The sequence below is a fragment of the Miscanthus floridulus genome, chromosome 6 (assembly GCF_019320115.1).
Source record: "Miscanthus floridulus cultivar M001 chromosome 6, ASM1932011v1, whole genome shotgun sequence".
In the NCBI taxonomy this organism is placed as follows: Eukaryota; Viridiplantae; Streptophyta; class Magnoliopsida; order Poales; family Poaceae; genus Miscanthus; species Miscanthus floridulus.
This window is the reverse complement of record NC_089585.1, coordinates 140,155,216-140,173,269: the sequence shown is the minus strand read 5'-3', so window position 1 is coordinate 140,173,269 and position 18,054 is coordinate 140,155,216. Positions and strand designations below refer to the sequence as shown.

Sequence of the window (18,054 nt, the reverse complement as noted above, 5' to 3'; positions counted from 1 at the left end):
GCATTAGAAAGGGACAGCAGCCATCGGTGATGTTGACGCTGAAACCCGGCGGATTATTCCACCCACTTGCAGCAAATGCTCCATAGATAGCGCAGAAAACTGTAAAATGCAGATGCCTGACGCAGGCATCAGGCCATCGGATAATCAGCCTGTTCGTTGGTTGGTTTCGGCCAGCCGCGAATAGGGAATATACTAGTCTCGCATTTCAACAGGAATGGGACTGGTATATCTTGTTTCGTTTGTCCACACATACAACACAGAATCGTCATTCCCAATTCGTTCTAAAGTATTTGCATCAGTTCAGATGGTTGTCACAAACAGAGGCTAATGAAGTAGACAACCAAGCTGGACTTCTGCAGCACTACTTCAGCAGTACTTTTCAGCGAACGAACAATGTTTTCCTCTTATAACAAATCTGTATAAGCCAAATTTCAGCGAAACGAACAGGGCCACGCCCGAAACCAAAGCAGGGCTGTGCTAAAATGGTCTTCACTTCTCATTCCCCTAAACCTGAACAAATCACAACTTCCATCCTATAATATCCCTTCCCAGCTTTACAGATACAAATATACAATCCACACATGGAAACCTCAACGCATGGTTGAACTCTGGTCTCATGCATTGTAACGAAGTTGTTCGTGTGATGTGGGCAGCCCCTTTCTGCAGGCGCAGCTATTGAGTGAGAGGGACGCACTCGAGCTCCATTTCAAGCTGGCCACGCTCAACATTCTGAAGCCTGACATTGACCACCTGCTTCACCTTGCCGTTGATGATGGAGATGGCGCTGTCCCTCGGGATCCAGATGCCATCCTTCGCCATCCATTTGTTAAGCTGGGCAGTGTCTGTGATGGCCGAGGTCTCGAAGGCTTTGGCTGCGGCAACCAGCGGCTGGATGTTGATCTCAGCCTCCCCCATCCGGTCGTCAGTAGTGAACGTGTCCTTGTCATAGACTTGCTGTCAGGAGGTTTCAAGCACGTAAGGCTGGTGGCCAAAGTAAGCAAGCACATCTGATGAATTTCCTGTGCACCTTAAGAGAAGCAGTAACAGTGCTTACCAGTTTAAGCAGCGGTATCGGGTCAGGTATTGAAAGCATAAGTCTTTCATTCCATACAGGATTTAGGCTGCTCTTTACCACCTTTGTTTTCATTGTCTGCACAGGTGAAAAAAAGGAACCATGAGTCATGAAACAGAAAGGCTTTGCATAGACCTCGGATGCACTTTTGGTGAATTTGGAATTGCTTACTTGGTGTCCTAGGTTAAGAATAACATAAGGATCGCTTGACATGACATCACGGATAGCTAGATTTGTGCCTCTTAGGATGTCAACCTTAATCAATCCTACAAATTCTACCATACCCACCTCGATCTATAAGATAGCAGAGGGTCAAATAGTTTTCAACATTTAAAGCAGACTAAAGTGAATTTGGAATAATGCAATCGTACTGTTTTCTTTGCTGTTTTGGACTCATGTTCTTTTCTCCTCCAGCTGTTCCTGAATGAAAGGCCTAAACCATGTCGACTTGAACTAGTACTATGGGGCTGGTGATTATGTTTGTCGTTGCGTCGCCGAGGGCATGAAAGCTGGGGGTTAGTCAAAAACTGTTGAGCCTCGTATTTTCGCCTGCATGCACATATATGCAGATAAGAAGGCGAAAGATCATTTATCTGGCAAATGTATATAAATAAAGAAACATGCTATGCAAATGTGTCAAGAAAGACATCAAAAGATTGAAATTAACGTCTACCTAATAAAATCATTACGCTCCTCTGCTGAACAATCTTGCTTTGGCTTCGTGCAGTTTTCAGGCACAAATGCCTCATATATCATGTTTACAGCAGCATTCCCACCTGAATCGGCTAAAATATCAACTTGCTCATCTGCCCACTCATCTAGCTTCACCGAAACCACCTGAAATAGACAGATTTCTGGTCAACCCCGAACAGTGAATATTAGAACCACTAAACTAAGGTAGATTTGAGCATGCTCTAGTTCTCAGCCTCTCACTGAACTCGAGTGATTCATGGTGACAACCGTGTTGGAAAGACATTTCACAGGACTATTCACGTGCATTATGTATTTAGTGGTAACAACACATCCAATAGCCATTCATATGAACAAATCTATTAAATAATGACCATGAAAGATGGGAGACCAAAAACAAATGGCTAGTGTGAACTGGTATGTGCTCCAAAGGTCATAATAGAACACTTTAAGACATGTCTTACCTTGGATATATGTACTCCAAGACTTCTATGAGCTCCTGAACACTTGATGCAAATGAAAACACCAAAAGTCAATGACCTGCAAACATAAAAAAAACATTGGATGAAATGGTAACATGCAGTATGCAGGTTGTTCACTGCGTTGATAAAGAGAAGATATTTCTACCACAAAAAGACCTGTAACACAAGAAAATTGTCACATGAGTCTATGTGAATAAAAAATGGCCAGGTGGAGATGGGTACCCAAGTTTGCATTTTAGTGTTTTCAGCTCAGGTTCAGTAAAGCAGAGGGACATGCAATTCACTGCTTCTTTCATATCAACCAACATATGGTATTTTTTTTTCGAAATAATGCATGGATAAAAAGAAATGCAGCAACACAAAAAAAAAAGAATTAGTAGAATTGATGGATACTTACACCCATTTTGGATCTGGAGCACCACAATCAGCACAAGATCTGTTTGCTGGTTGGTTTAGAAGATGATCTAGCCTCTCGGCTGCCTTAAAGGGACCTGATAGCAATCATGGAAGCACATAGGGTCAATAGTATTTTCGAGAACACATGGATTCAGTCGATATGAATATATGACAAACGGAAGATGTATATGCAACAACTTTTACTAGTTTTCATGTAGCGGCAGGAGGCCAGGCGGCCAGCTTAGTCAAGATGATTATTTTTCTTGATTTAGTAAACACATATAGCCAAAATAAAATAAACTTGCAGATTGTCTATGATAGAAACTAATCCTAGTTTCCTAAAAAAAACTAAGCCTAGTATAGTCAGTGTGTGGAGTCGTGCCTAGACACTCAAGTTCGAGTCTCGATCAAGACGAATTTTTGTGCTTATTTCTTATAGAGCCGTCTAGTTCATCCTTAGTTGATCTAGTTTTTGTATTTTTTTCTTTATACTCAAGGGGTGCTAGTTATACTAATAAAAATAAGATTAAAAAGAAGGAAGGGGTACAGTTTCAAATTTTTTTTTTTGAAACTGGGTACAGTTTCATTATAACTGAGAAGCATCCAGATAATGCTAGAACTTGAAATTCTGAAGTGTTTTATTCATTAATGGAATTGCGAACTATATGCATTGGTAAAAAAGGTTATAATTGCAATCAAATACAGGGTAGAATCTAGGTTTATCCAAAGCAAAGAATGCAGGCTTACAATTTACAGAGGGAGAGAAATAGGAGCAGTACATGTAACAAAACCTTGGTTACTGCATTGGTCATCAGCATCTGTCTTGGTTGGCATTCCACAGACTTTGGAGCCTAGGTGATCGGCATGGTCGTTACCATCCATCTTGGCCTCTATGCCACATACTTTGAAGCCTTGGCAATCGCCTTGGTCACTAGCATTAGCATCCATCTTGGTTGCCACCCCAGATACTTTGGAGCCTTTGTGGTCGACTTGGTCATTAGTATCCATCTTGGTTGCCAATCCACAAGCTTTCAAACCTTGGCAAATGCCATCGTCAGTAGCATCCATCTTGGGTTGCAGTTGCAATCCAGAGGCTTTCAAACCTTGACGGACGGGGTGGTCATTATCCATTTTGCCTGGCAATTCACAGGCTTTGCCTGGCGATTCGCAGGCTTTTGAACCTTGACGATCGGCATGGTTGTTGTCCATCTTGGCTGGGAATTCACAGGCTTTCAAGCCTTGACGATCGGCACGGTCATTGTCCATCTTGCCTGGCAATTCACTGGCTCTCGAACCTTGGCGATCGCCATGGTCACTAGAATCCATCCTTGTTTGCATTCCGCACGCTTTCCTGGAAGAGGAAAAAAATGGCTGCATCAGTTTCTGAAAAACCAGAATGGATGCACAAAACGACAACCGCAATCATGAAACGACCAATCCAGTTGCGAAATCGGGGATGCAAAGAACATCAACGTACCTTCTGTTATATGGCTTTGGGCTATCAACAAATCTCTGCATGGGATTGCGCCCCTCCATCTTCTCGTTTCTCGTCCCCAACGCCGCCTCCCGTTCTTGCGCTCCTCTACATCGTACTGTCGGAGCCTCGGAGGCGGGCTCAGTGCGGGCGGTCAGCGAAAAAATCCGAGACACAGACCGGATGACACAAGGGCGTCCATCCCAGGAAGGAGCGTCTGGATTTCAGTGCCCACGGGTCACGGCAGCGCCGCCGAGATTCTGCAGGACAGAAGGAACCGACGGAGGTCCAGAAAGTTCACACGTACAACTCCTTGGCAGAGGCGACGACGTCGAGGAAGAGAGGTGCGCGCGGTTGCGGTCGAAGGATACCTAGACTGGACGTGCGCGGAGGGCGGCGCAGGGCCTGCGCTGCGATGCTAGGCTGGGGCGAGGAAGGAGCGGTGGTCGTTGGAATCCGAGCTGGGCTGGAGAGGGCCGAATGAATCCGAGGAATGCACTGCTCGCGGGGCGGGTGGGGATGAGTTGGGGGTCGTGCTCGGTCGTCTGACTGTCTGAACGAGACACAGAATGTGGGCGTCCATCATCAGCAACGCCGAATGCGACCACAACGTGGGGATCATCGCAATATATCGGCCCCGTTTGTCAATTCACATAAGGAGCTAAATCTGTTTTTTTAAGCGTTCGACAAAACAGCTTCTTCTTGACGAAATGTCTATAATACCTTTTTTTCCTTTTTTCTCTCCTTTTATTTCTTTTTATTTATTTTTTTCTCACTACCTTATCACCCCGCACATAGATAGGCCTCGCGTAGGTCGTTGCTCCCCTGTTCCTCTTCCCGTGCGTCGGCTTCGTCGCGCCTCCTCGTGTCGAGACCACGGCTCCTGACGCCTCCCAAGGAGCGTGCATCGCCCTAGCCCTACCCCCGCATCTCGCCGCCCGCGCGCCCCACAACCTCTACGGCTGCGCGCCTCACCAGTACCGCCGCCTCGCGCTGCCCGGGCGGGCCCCGCTCCTGGTTCCAGTGGATCCGGCGCCGGTGTCCAGCAGACGCACCGCCGTCGCCCTCGCAGACGCGCCAAGGGCAAAGGAGACCCATGGCCACGATGGGGCCCGCTACTGCTAGAGGAAGCCGGAAAAGGTGACAAATTTCAGCTCCTAATCTCTCTCCTCCCTTGTCTCAGCAGGAATTCCAAGGCTTCTTCCTAAGATCTGAGCAGGTCAGAGGCACTTGGCAGGTGGAGCCGAAAAACGGATTCAGAAGCCGGCCAAGAATTTGTACCAAACGGGGCCTTAATATACAACTGGATACACTTGTAAAACATGACAATGTATTTATATAAAAAATGACAATGTAACTGCCATTCTTTTTTCCAAAATTATTTTCTGGCATTTGAATGACATTTTCCGAATTTTGCGAACTACTCGTCGCGTCTCAAAATAAATATCTGTCTGATATTTAAAACATATCTCAAATATAACATTCTACAAGAACATAGGACACTGTCTCCTAATGCCGAATCTAATCATAGGGGCGTATAGACGGTAACTATGAAATCCAAGAGAAACCCTCCAAAAAATAAAAAAAAATAACAATACATGTTTATTTCGCCATCGTCCTGAATCTATCTTAAAGTTTTTAGGAGTTACTTGTTTTGGACAGAAGAAGTAGATAATTAATTTCTTCTTTAATATTGTACTATTCTTGTCAAATCCTTCACATTTGTGAGATTTTGCCATGATTTTCCAAAACAATTCGGCATGCATATAGCTTACAAATTTAGAACTAAAAATTTTTATCTTGCAGAACAATTTAAAAGTTCTTAATGATTGTATTTTTATGTATTGACTAAATATTATCTTTAGTGATTTTTTTTTGACCTGGCCAAGTAATAGACACCATGGTTACTTATAGAGAGAACTATGCCGCCTCTGGCCAATATTGTTTTAAATCAGTCTTCCCTCTTTAAAGAAGTCATCTTTTTGGTTGAATCTGACTAGAGTTGTATATATCGAAAATCCTAGTTCCTTCTCTGCATATTCAAAATTTTAGTGATACAAAACTATTACCTCCGTCCCAAGAAATATACAATAAAGAAATACAATTGTAGGTTTGGTTAAAGTTAAATTATCTTAATTTGATTTTGATTAATAAAAAATACTAATATTCATTACTCCACATAAGTAAATTATGAAAATATATTCTAATGACATTGATTAAGTATTTTTTAAATTTATTTTGGGATTTAACGGTGTTGTTGTCGAGGTGCTAAAAAATAAGTCGTCATACCATTTTCCAAAATGCACATCTGTGTGAAAAATAAAATACCTGGGTAGTATTGTAAGAATTTTTTGTAAAAAAGATTTGGTTGCAAACAAGCCAAATATGTTTGGGCTCCATGGCGTATGAATTGAGTTGAGTGAGTCGGCCCACATTCACACCACAGATGGCCTAGACGGGGCTAGACCCCGAGTCCCCGACTCAAAGATTGGCTCGTTTATAACTCGAGCCGAGTCTGTATCGAGCCATCCGAAAACACGCGCCGTCGGTCGTCTCGAGCTAGCGGCTGAGCTCGAGCTGGGAAACTAGGCTCCCTCGACCTCGGCTCATGGACAGCCGAACCCATCGTCTCACCCCGCTCACTCACGCCGAACCCAGAAGCCGCCGACCCCTTTCCCGCCGCACGGATCCAAAACCCTAGCCCCGCCTCGGCGACCGGCGGAGATGATGCAGCAGCAGCAACAGCAGCTGCCACCTCCGCCGCAGCACCCACCGCCCCAGGCCGGAGGCGGCGGCGGCGGGGAGTTCTACCGCGGCCCGCCGATGCGGCAGCTGTCCGCGGCGTCCTCCACCAATCTTCCGTCTGACTACGCCGCACACCCGGGCCCCCCGCCACAGCAGCAGCACCAGCCTCCTTATGACGGTAACAGCTAAACATCTCATTCATTGGTAGTCGTTGTTCCATTCTAGAGTCAGGAGAAGAGTAGCTAGATGCCTATATTAGGTTGCAGGTATTGCCTTATTACTGTCAGTCCGTCTTAACTCAAGAGTGTGAGCTAAACTGCCACTTACAAGTTAAACATACGGGGAGTTCCTTGTGATTTAACTGTAGACTTTTTGGTCCTCCTTATCTTATCATAACTACACAAATCACATTGTAATTTTGTTTCTCTGCAGCTTATGGTGACAATTTTGGTGCTAAAAGGATGCGGAAGCCTGTCCAGCGACGAACAGTGGACTACACAAGCAGTGTTGTCCGTCATGTTCAGGTATTGTGGATTGCTATTTTTTTTTATGTTTGGATATCCATAATGATACAGGGTTTATTTAGGATTAGGAGCGCTCCGAAGTGTTGATCCTTTATGTTTTTTTTTTCTGTTTGTGTTTAAATCTTGGCTTGAATTTGTAATGCATGCTTATCATCCGGTACCTGCAGTTTCCTTCCCATCAGTAGTGCTGACTTCCACTATGTACAATTGCAGGCTCGCATGTGGCAGCGGGACGCTAGGGACAGATTCATATTGCAGCCAACTCCAGCTGCTGTCCTGGATGTATGTTCCTTGACTCGCAATATATTAAAAAGATGGAGCAGTAGTTGCTTATGCTATGAATATTGATTGGTTTAAGACTTTAAGCTTTAGAAGATAGTACCTATGCTATGATAAATACCTTTATCTGTATGAAACCATGAACAATCAGATGTTATACGAAATTCTTATGGATTAAAGTGTTAAATGTGCATCTAGCTAGCATACAATGGACACAATACTATTGTGCACCATAATACCAAAGTTCGATAAAACAGTGCATACGAATGATTATCATGCTAGTAATTCGTCTGTTAATCTTAGCATGGATAGTGTACTCTATGTTATGCAGAAAATCCTGTTAATCCTAATAACTAATCAAAGATCTTGATGACTTCTTGTTACAAACATATTTTGATAGCTGTGACAATTGCAGATGTTACCATCTGTCGCATATCCAGACAATCCCTCCACAAGTTTTGCTGCCAAATTTGTACATTCATCAATCAATAAGAACCGGTGCTCTATTAACCGTGTTTTGGTGAGTAACTGAGTATTGGAAAACCTATTTTTCTGCTTTCCCAATAGTCCACATTGAACATTTCGCTGTTATACATACTTGTATTTCTCAGAAGCAATGGCTTTGCTGTTCATTATACATAAATGCAATCATCAACAACAACAACAACAACAAAGCCTTTAAGTCCCAAACAAGTTGGGGGTAGGCTAGAGTTGAAACCCATCAGAAGCAATCAAGGTTCATGCACGTGAATAGCTGTCTTTGCTGTTCATTATACATAAATGCAATACCAAGTGATATTTTTATGTATGCCATGATATATACATATGAAAAATAAATAAATGTTCTACGAAGGCATGGTGGCAAAAGGAAAGGAAAAAAAATTCTTAAAGTAGAGATACACTATAGAAGAAACTTGAGCCATCTGAGAGACACTTTTATCCTACATGATTGCAGCAAAATATCATCTTGAAGCCTTTCTTCCACTTACTGAAATCTTATTGCTTTCCTTCAAAACTATTATCGTTTTCTGACTGCGTAGCTAGCTCTATCAGGATTTCTATGAAATCTAATCCATCTCTAGGTGTATATTTCAACCATATGGATTAAGAATTAGTATTGTGAAGTTGTTGTTTATTAGAGCCCTTGGATAAATATGCTCATTGATATGCCATTCATGATTAACAAGAACACAATATTAGAATCTACCACTTATATCCTGGACTGATGACTAGTCAGAATTTCAAAATTGCAATGCTACATGCAAATTACTATTGCATTTTGGTAAATTTATCCAAGCCTTGTCTTGTGATCTTGGTAAAAATTGCTCCAGATGATCTGTGGGAGCCTCCGGCACTGGGTCTGCCCTTTTTTTTTATTAGTACCAGCCAAGTAAATATTGTCAAGAAACTGTATTGTCTTATTAATTTTGGCTATTTTAATGCGTTGACTATTGTCAATTATGTAGCATAATCATCAGTTCAATCAACATCTACTTTTATTATTTTCATCCACTTGGGGTATAATACAATTTTATTTGTGGATAAAGTGGACCCCTACAGGCCGTCGACTTATCACTGGATCACAAAGCGGTGAATTTACGCTATGGAATGGGCAATCTTTTAACTTTGAAATGATCCTTCAGGTATTCCACATTAATTACTTGTGGACTTAAAATGCTGGTAGTTTTAACTTACTTTTTGGAGAAACCTGACAATCAGGCTCATGATCTACCTGTGAGATCAATGGTTTGGAGTCACAATGAAAACTGGATGGTGACGGGCGATGATAGTGGCGCAATCAAGTACGCGTCCCTTCGTTTTTGTACCTTCCTACATTGTTTAACCCTTCAGCTGAACCTTTTGAATTCTTCTCCAGGTATTGGCAAAGTAACATGAACAACGTCAAAGTGAATAAAACAGCTCATAGAGAATCGGTTCGTGGTTTAAGGTGATGGCTGTCTGATGCACCTTTTCTTGTTTGCTACAAAGTTCATGTTCAATGTGTGGTGTGTGCTGAAACATGTCCTTCAAACAGTTTTTCCAGAACAGACTTGAAGTTCTGCTCCTGCTCCGATGACAGAACCGTGAAGGTTTGGGACTTCGCAAGATGCCAAGAGGAAAAGTCATTGACTGGTAATGTTGCTAATTTTTTCTTGCAAATATTAATCTGGCATACATCTCATCATCTGAAGTTATTATGTGATATGACTTTGTTTTTTCGTCAAATGGCCTGAATTTCCCTTCAACTCAGCCAGGCCACGGTTGGGATGTTAAAACTGTCGATTGGCATCCTACAAAGTCTTTACTGGTTTCAGGTTAGTATATGTTTGTACTTGTTCAATGTGTTCAATCATGTGGAACTTATTCAATTCTGTGCTCCATAGGTGGCAAAGACTATCTTGTGAAACTCTGGGATGCAAAAAGTGGCAGAGAGCTGAGCTCATTGTCGGTATTCCTGCCACTTCCATATTTTGTTAATTCTTAAAGATCTGTGTTACATTATGATTTATATCTGCAGCCATGGTCATAAAAATATTGTGCACTGTGTGAAGTGGAATCAGAATGGGAACTGGGTACTGACTGCCTCAAAGGATCAGATTATTAAGGTCTGTGGCTTGTACTTTTGTACCTTGGTCTGTTTTTCTTGTTGTCTTCAAAGAATTGTCGGATGGCAGTGTACACTCTATAACCAAAATTCTAGTGATGTCTATGGAGATGGGTCAATCCATCCTTGTGATCAAATGATCAATAACTTTGTTTTCTGATGCCAGTAAATTATTAACTTTTGGTGCACTTGCTAATTCTATTGCTAATTCATTTTTCAGCTGTATGATATTAGATCCATGAAAGAGCTGCAATCCTTCCGTGGGCATACTAAGGACGTCACTGGTTAGATAACTGTTACAATGTCAAGATTTTTATATGTTCCTTCACATAATTTAAGCTTCAAAAATTGACACAAGTTTTAGATGTAGCATTTCATTTGTTCACTGTAACCATACATTCTATGATTCTTAGAACAGTGGCTAAAAATTTTCTAGGAAAATACGGTGCTCACTCTTGTTTGCCAAGGTTGTACTGAATATGTATTTGGTTACTCGTTTCCTTCATTTTTACAGCATTGGCATGGCATCCATTTCATGAAGAATATTTTGTTAGTGGGAGCTTTGATGGAGCTATATTTCATTGGTCGGTCGGGTAAGATATCCATAGCATTATTGAAATTACTGATCTTGGTCAGCCTAGGAGTTTGCTACTTTGTGCTAAGTTATTCAATTCTTTTCACCCTCCAAAATCGATGCACAACTTTTTACATCTTTTGTGGCGTGAGAATAATGTCGCAAGTCTCAACTTGATGAACAAGCTGTTTCATTTATTTGGCAGCCATGAAGCTCCACAGGTTGAAATAAGTAACGCACATGACAGTAGTGTCTGGGATCTTTCGTGGCATCCTGTAGGCTATCTACTTTGCAGGTACTTGGCTTGCTTTTGAATTTTGTAATTTAACACTTTCCGATATGCTGCTTGCTTATTTTTCTGTTCTGCATAGTTTTTTAGATTGTACTGTTATGCATACATAATCTGAATTTCTTCTCGAATACAATTTCCTGTGCATTGTGTGATCTTATTTGTTTAATGCTTTAGTTGTATGTGAACTCACTAAAAGTCGTTTACACTTTGATTCTTTTGTAGTGGGGGAAATGATCATGCTACAAAGTTCTGGTGTAGAAACAGGCCTGGTGATCTTACCCGTGATAGATACAACAATGGCCAGATGCAAGGTTGCCTTTAATTTGAATTTAGCTTGTTATTTCATCTTATTTATCCCGTTTTGGTCCTAAAACATTAACATATTAGTAGACAGATACTCTTGCACTTGCATGTACATGTATGCACACATGCCTTCGAATATCACTATTTAGTTAGATTAAATAATTATTCTTGTCTATTACTTGCTTCACACAGACACAGGTGCTTAATGGTGTGTTGTGCTGCTTTGTGACCTTTTCCTTCCAAAGAAGGAATTCTTAATGCATAGATTATCACCTTTTCAGGTTATGGTGACCAACATGCTGCTTTTGGTGCTCGTGGTATGGGTGGATTCCAGATGCCTGAACCTCCAATAACGCCTGGACCATTTGCTCCTGGATTGTCACGCAGTGAAGGTACAATCCCTGGCATTGGGGTTGCAATGACCTTGGCAGGCCAGTCTCTTGATGGATCTGATGGAGAGCAGAGGCCATCTATTCCGGGTCTTCCACCTGGGCAACCCCCGCTGCCACCAGGTCCTCATCCATCACTTCTTGGGCAGCAGCAACAGTATCAACAGATGCCTCAGCAGCAACATCCCCAGTTTACTCGGCCACCACCTCCAAACATGCCCCAACTGCAGCCACCAGCTCACATGCTTTCACATTCACAAGGATCTCGGCCTACTCTTCCCCAGCTTCCACCAATGGGTGGACCATCAGTGCCATCACAAGTGAACCCACCGCTTCCGCCTATGCCTCACCCAACGGTACTGTTCATACCTTTATCAAACTGAGGGAGACATAACTGTTTACTTAACGTGTGCTGTCTCTCTATTTATCTTACCTGATAAGTGATAATCGAAAACCAAATGCCTCGTCTGCAAACCATTGCAAGTTTGCGTCAAAAGAATGTTTTCAGTGAACTTGTTTTTTATGAATAATACTGCATTACCTTGGATCCTTTTTTTTAAAGAAAAAATAAGGGTATTGACTGGTTGGTTCGAAAACATGCAGTAACTGCTATGGTAAGTTTTCTAGTCCCCAAAACCTGAATCACTGTACACTTTTCTTCCACAACACTGCCTGTTGCATGATTCTATGTTACTGTGAACTCACTGTTTAATTTGATGTTACATGAAAGGAACCAGATTAGAATATATTTGGATTCTTTGTGCTCCTTGGTAAATTACAGCTACTGTGACATTGTATTTGACAATTATAATATTTGTAGGCAATGCAAGGTTCACAGAGTCAGATGATGCCTCAAATGCCACAGCACATGATGGGTCTAAATCAGATGCATCCTGGTTCTGTGCCTCCTGGTACTGTACCCCCAATGGGTGGGTTCCCGAGTGGGATGGGAAACATCCAAGGAGCATCAGGTTCGTCTGGCATACAAAATTTTCCTATGGGTGGCATGTATAATCGTCCTCAGGGACAAATGGCTCCACAAGGACAAATGACATCCATTCCCGGTCTAAGCTCTTACCAGGTAAGCCTGCATGTTGCATCTTGATTTTGTCATACCTAGAGGCTACTTGGTTTAGTCGTCTGTATTATTAAACTTTCTGCATTATCTAGCCACATTTACTATAAATTGATTATATTAACTGAAGCATTGGTGTTGCTGATTGCTGCAGGGAATGGGCAATGTTGGCCTTACACCGCCGCCACCACAGCACCCTCCGCCTCGAGGAGGCTCGGCACCACAGTGACCTGGAGCAAAACAAGGATTATACTGAACCTAGAGGTCTCCGTGACACTGAATTTGTAACATGTAATCCATCTCAAGCAATATCAGCATGTCTAGACTCTCCCGCAAATTCAAGGGATTTCTGCCCGATTTTTGCTCAGACAGCTAGGATTTTTGCTATCTCGTGCTGTGATTTACGACTGGGAGGTCAGTGCCTCATTTATACTGTAATTCGAATTGTGTCATTACTTGTCGGCTGCTTAAATGTGGAACATAGAGAATTCTTTCCCGCAGTTTTGAGAAACATGAACTGAACTTGTGCCAGTTATCATCGTAATGCCTATGCTTGTGCGTACTTTACGAGTTGACAGACTAAGGCGACACCTGCAGTGGTCAATATGAAATATATTGCATGTGCTTTCTTTTGACACAGGATGTTCAAAAAAAAATCATAGTTTACATTAAACAACAAAACTGACATCAGCACCGGTATTGCTGGTGCATGGTTCTATCGTGCAAAACAGATCCAACATTCAAAGGCTGCACAGAACTAGATTCCAGGTTTGTCGGACGCATCCATGGTGGCCTATAAGCGCAAATTGCATTGTCCACATTGCATTCAGTCATACCCTCAGCCTCATCAAGCTCATCACTCTGTTTGGCAACCTTATGAAGATATCCAAGAGCGATCACAAGGTTAGTTATGACAATTTGCGAATCATATTTAGTAGAAGCACCGGACCTAATAAGGGAAGAACAACACAAGAACTGTACAAAGCTAATATGCTTTAAGGAGGGAATCAATGTACCTGGACTGGTCGATGGCTGAAAGTTGGAAGAAATCGGCCCTTGCAGTACTCATTGAAAAGAATGTTCAACACAAGCAAGGGAATTGTGGCGAAGGAAGCTCCTGGCTTTGACTTGAGCCCAAACAGTCCTATCATCGTGATTTGCATGAGTGCTACTGATAGGAATATGTAGTGGTGAATGTTGGGCCAATATTGTCCGAATGTATCGTATGTGATCTCATAAACATCTTCCATCTGTATAGCATAAATCACCATCAGTGACAACCTAGGTTAACCAGCTATTGATAACATCATCAAACTGATATTGACCACAGGTTGTATATATCTGAATTCACAAAGTAGGATAGAAGAGTTGTGTATTGTTGGAATGACTCATACTAAACTCCAAAGAAACTGATATCTGTACAACAATGGATCATGTGAACTGAACAAATTACCTGATTGATGTACACGGCATAACCAAGCAGAAAGTATATCAAAAGGATCGGGAGTAGAAGGGGTGCAACTACAGCGTAGACCACTCCAATCAATATTGCAAGGGAAACAATGGGCACGACTCGGAAGTAAGGGAAGCCATAAAGATATGGTTCCTCACTGTGTCCAAGTGAATGCGCCTTTAAAAATTGCCATATTAACAAACCAAACTGAAGAACCTCCAAAGAGAACCCTGACATGCCGTTGGTCAAAATGTATGTGATGAAGAAATCTGACTGCATCACAAGGAAGTAGGAAAAAAATAAGGGTATGCTCCATGTTCCCTGAAGCTTACACCGTAGCATCTGCTATTTCAAGAAATAAGAATGTGATACATCAATCTTCTTTGCAGTTACCTGTGCAGAAACAGCACTTGCAAGACGGTTAGGGATGTTCTTTGGGTGTTCGAAGGATTCTCCTATCTGATCGAGTAGAGAACCTGAAAGAATACTGAGGAAGAAAACGTTTCCAAGCAAGAAGTAGAAGACCATATTGCAGGCCTTAATTTCTTTTTGGCTGTTGGCAATGCAGCCTTCAAATGAAGCCATACCAAGCATCGCAAAAGGAACCAAGTAAATAAAGCCATTTAAGATCATGCTCGGAAGATACCCAGTCACAACAGAATTCAAACCCGGTCTGCAAGACAATAAATTTCGCATATAGCAACATTGTTATACCCACAAGTGCCAACTGAACCAAAATTAAATTCAAGTTTCTGGCACTCACATAAGTTGCACAGCTCTCGCTGGTGGGAACCACCTTTTAATCTTCTCAAATTGCACTATCCCCTGCACGGCTGTTACAGGGATGGTGAAGAACACTGTTAGCAGGAACGCAGCAACGAAGACTCCAAGTTTGTACATAGCCATGCGCCAAAATGGAATGGACAAATTTTTCCATATTATATCAGTTGGTTCAGGGGCATAAGTTGTAACCAATGACAGTGGATTGACAAGCTGTTGCATCTCCGCAGCTTGGGCAGCATCCAACCGGGATTTGAATGAGACAAAAGCTACAGGTACCTCCTAGAGTTAAAACTAATATTAAACTTCTTATGGAAATACCGATATGTCTGTTGTGCTACATAAACTACTAAGGTATACCCTTGGCACAAGCAAATGGAGTAAATGATACACAATTATTACCTTTTTTTTAAGCATATTTTCACACTGTAGGAGGCGGATAGTCTCTTGCACATTTTTCAGTGTTTCTTCATGGTTGTGAATATTTGTTGCGTCTAAAGTAAGGCCCCGTTTAGATGCAAGCCAAAAACCAAAAATTTTCAAGATTCCCCGTCACATCAAATCTTGCGGCACATGCATGGAGTACTAAATGTAGACGAAAAAAAAAACTAATTACACAGTTAGCCGAGAAATCGTGAGACGAATCTTTTAAGCCTAAATAGTCCATAATTGGACAATTTTTGTCAAATACAAACGAAAGTGCTACAGTAGCCAAAAGCCAAAAATTTTCGGAACTAAACGGGGCCTAAACTTGCTCCAAATCCGTCCCAAAAGATTACATTTTCTGGTCTCTCTTTTCCTCTGTATCCGTTTCTCAATGGAGGATGCCAACTTCTGTAATGATGATTACACGACTAGCCAATAAAAAAACACTATCATGCTAAGTTTAATTTGACTGAACAAAAAAAAGTTGAGTTCTGTATAGATTTTGCATTGGAAAAAGGATGATGCACTAGTAATGTCTGCAGTTGTTTTTCCATAATGCTAAGAAAGAATGTGTGACAAACAGTAGCATGGAAACTTTGATGGTCATAATTTTACTGGTGCGCTGTTCAGAAAATATGATCACATTTTATGATTTGATAACCTGCTAGTCAGCCACAAATCAGAATCACGGTCCTCATCTACTCACCTGCAACGCCTCAATGTTTCCTATATCATGTACAATTTGGTATGATTGGTATGTATGATAATGCTTTGAGAAAAAGTGATCAACATAACACCCGTAAGTTCCATGATCTGGACATTTTGGAATTCCTCGAACCAAAATGGTGTATTGATCATGTCTTTTGTAGTGATACTTCAAGTGCTCAATTCTTCTCATAGTAATTTTGCTGTATTACTGCTTCAAATCAAATTGAAGATTTCAATGACACCATCCGGATTATCCATGCTTCAACAATGTAGCGTCAACTAATGATGAACCAACACTTCTCTAACCAAATCGCCTACTGAGCTTTATAGTTAATGTGCACAAGGCTACACTTTTCAGTGACGGATATAAGTAACTGACACAAAATAAAATAAATCTTTGTTTTGGGATTACAGAGCAATAATCTGCTTTGATATTCCAATTGCTGGCATAATAATTAAATAGATAACAACCTAATCCCATGCCACCAAAATACTGTTTTCTTAATTTAAAAACGGAAAATGCAGGGTTTTCCAGTTTTCTGTATGAAAGATAGAATAGCTATACATACTAACAACAAGGAGACTGGTTAAGCATTTATTGGGCCTTAACCATGATACTAACAACATCTTTGAAGAAAAAAGAAAAAAAGAACAAGTGGATTGATTGAAAGGTTTTCAAAATCACTCACCGTATGAAGCAAATATACCACATAAAAGGATATAAAGCAAAGGCATGAAAAATGCACCCAAAGCCTGTCATGCACAACATAAACAATTTCAGTTACGAAGTCAACACAATTTCCACTTGGTAGGCCATACCTTTCAAACTCTGATTTTCCCAATTTATTAACATGATTCTAGCTACATTATAAACTGTATTACATCAGAATAAACTAAACACCATTTCATATAATCAGAGAGCAATTTACAGTGCGTGACCTGCCTTTCTTGGCCAACATTGCTGAATATATGAACTGAAACAGTACTCGAACTGAAAGGAACACCTCGAATGTGAAAATACAACGAAAATATGCAGACTAGAGCTAACCTATTAGATCCCCGTGTTACATTGGTAACCGTGAACAGTTCCATGGAATTCGATCTTCTGATATCAGCTCGACCTTCACTAGTATAGTTTGTTGGAGCAAGGACCACTAGTCCAACAATCGAGCAAACACTGAAACACTTGATCCTACACATCGAACGGGGAGATATCGTCGACCAGATTATTAACAGTCATAACAAAGAGAAGATCAGTTGGTGAAAATTAAATGCGTGTCATTCAATTCAACTCTTCTAGAGCTTCATGAATCCTACGACCGCTCTTCGCGTACCCAAACTTGAAGAGGCGGACGACGACGAGCGCGTCGAGGCCGTGGCGACGCAGCACGTCTTCTTCAGAGAGCCGGAAGGCCGCGCCGATCCACCGGAACGACGGGGTTAGTCGCCCGTGGCCGAGCGGCAGCAAGCCACCACCAGCACCAAGATCGCCGGTCGCCATCCGGCGGGGACGGTAAACGGGCACGTTCCCCGGCTGCTTCTTGAGCAGGGAGAATAGCGACAGCGCCACCAGCGCCAGCCCCAGGTTGATCGCCGCCGACGCCAGCAACCCCTCCGCGTCCATTTTTCTTCGTCCTCACACACACAGCTGATCCGACGCGCGCTGCACCAGCGTGGGCACTGCGCTAGTAGCAGCGGAGGATCAGCTTCCCACCGGTGGAATCAGCTGATTAGTGCGGTGGTCGATGGCGGGCGGCGACGTGGTGGCCGGAGGAGCCTCGAGGGAC

At 42.1% G+C, this 18,054-nt stretch overlaps 2 protein-coding genes and 1 pseudogene across 3 annotated transcripts; 1 reads left to right on the top strand and 2 right to left on the bottom strand.

Annotated features, from left to right (window-relative positions):
• Positions 1 to 282: 282 nt before the first annotated feature.
• On the bottom strand, positions 283 to 4,638 carry LOC136459912 (probable ADP-ribosylation factor GTPase-activating protein AGD11). 2 transcript variants are annotated; one of them, XM_066459763.1, is made up of 9 exons: positions 4,118 to 4,638; positions 3,420 to 3,991; positions 2,642 to 2,735; positions 2,227 to 2,302; positions 1,746 to 1,909; positions 1,444 to 1,621; positions 1,244 to 1,366; positions 1,055 to 1,150; positions 283 to 954 (listed from the first exon to the last, which is right to left on the bottom strand). In XM_066459763.1, exons 1-9 carry the CDS (start codon positions 4,174 to 4,176, stop codon positions 673 to 675), a joined length of 1,644 nt encoding a protein of 547 aa, XP_066315860.1. In that variant the 5' UTR covers positions 4,177 to 4,638; the 3' UTR covers positions 283 to 672. The 2 variants fall into 2 exon arrangements, with proteins under 2 accessions (XP_066315860.1, XP_066315861.1); XM_066459764.1 differs by having other exon boundaries at positions 3,432 to 3,991.
• A 2,113-nt stretch (positions 4,639 to 6,751) lies between these two features.
• On the top strand, positions 6,752 to 13,433 carry LOC136459911 (flowering time control protein FY-like). The gene is made up of 18 exons (XM_066459762.1): positions 6,752 to 7,037; positions 7,292 to 7,383; positions 7,597 to 7,665; positions 8,078 to 8,182; positions 9,210 to 9,305; positions 9,382 to 9,464; positions 9,539 to 9,610; positions 9,698 to 9,795; positions 9,918 to 9,977; positions 10,047 to 10,107; positions 10,181 to 10,268; positions 10,488 to 10,551; positions 10,782 to 10,860; positions 11,047 to 11,136; positions 11,356 to 11,444; positions 11,718 to 12,181; positions 12,646 to 12,906; positions 13,055 to 13,433. Exons 1-18 carry the CDS (start codon positions 6,839 to 6,841, stop codon positions 13,127 to 13,129), a joined length of 2,145 nt encoding a protein of 714 aa, XP_066315859.1. The 5' UTR covers positions 6,752 to 6,838; the 3' UTR covers positions 13,130 to 13,433.
• Positions 13,434 to 13,587: 154 nt separating this feature from the next.
• Positions 13,588 to 17,966, bottom strand: LOC136461371 (CSC1-like protein At3g54510; annotated as a pseudogene).
• Between the last annotated feature and the right edge of the window lie 88 nt (positions 17,967 to 18,054).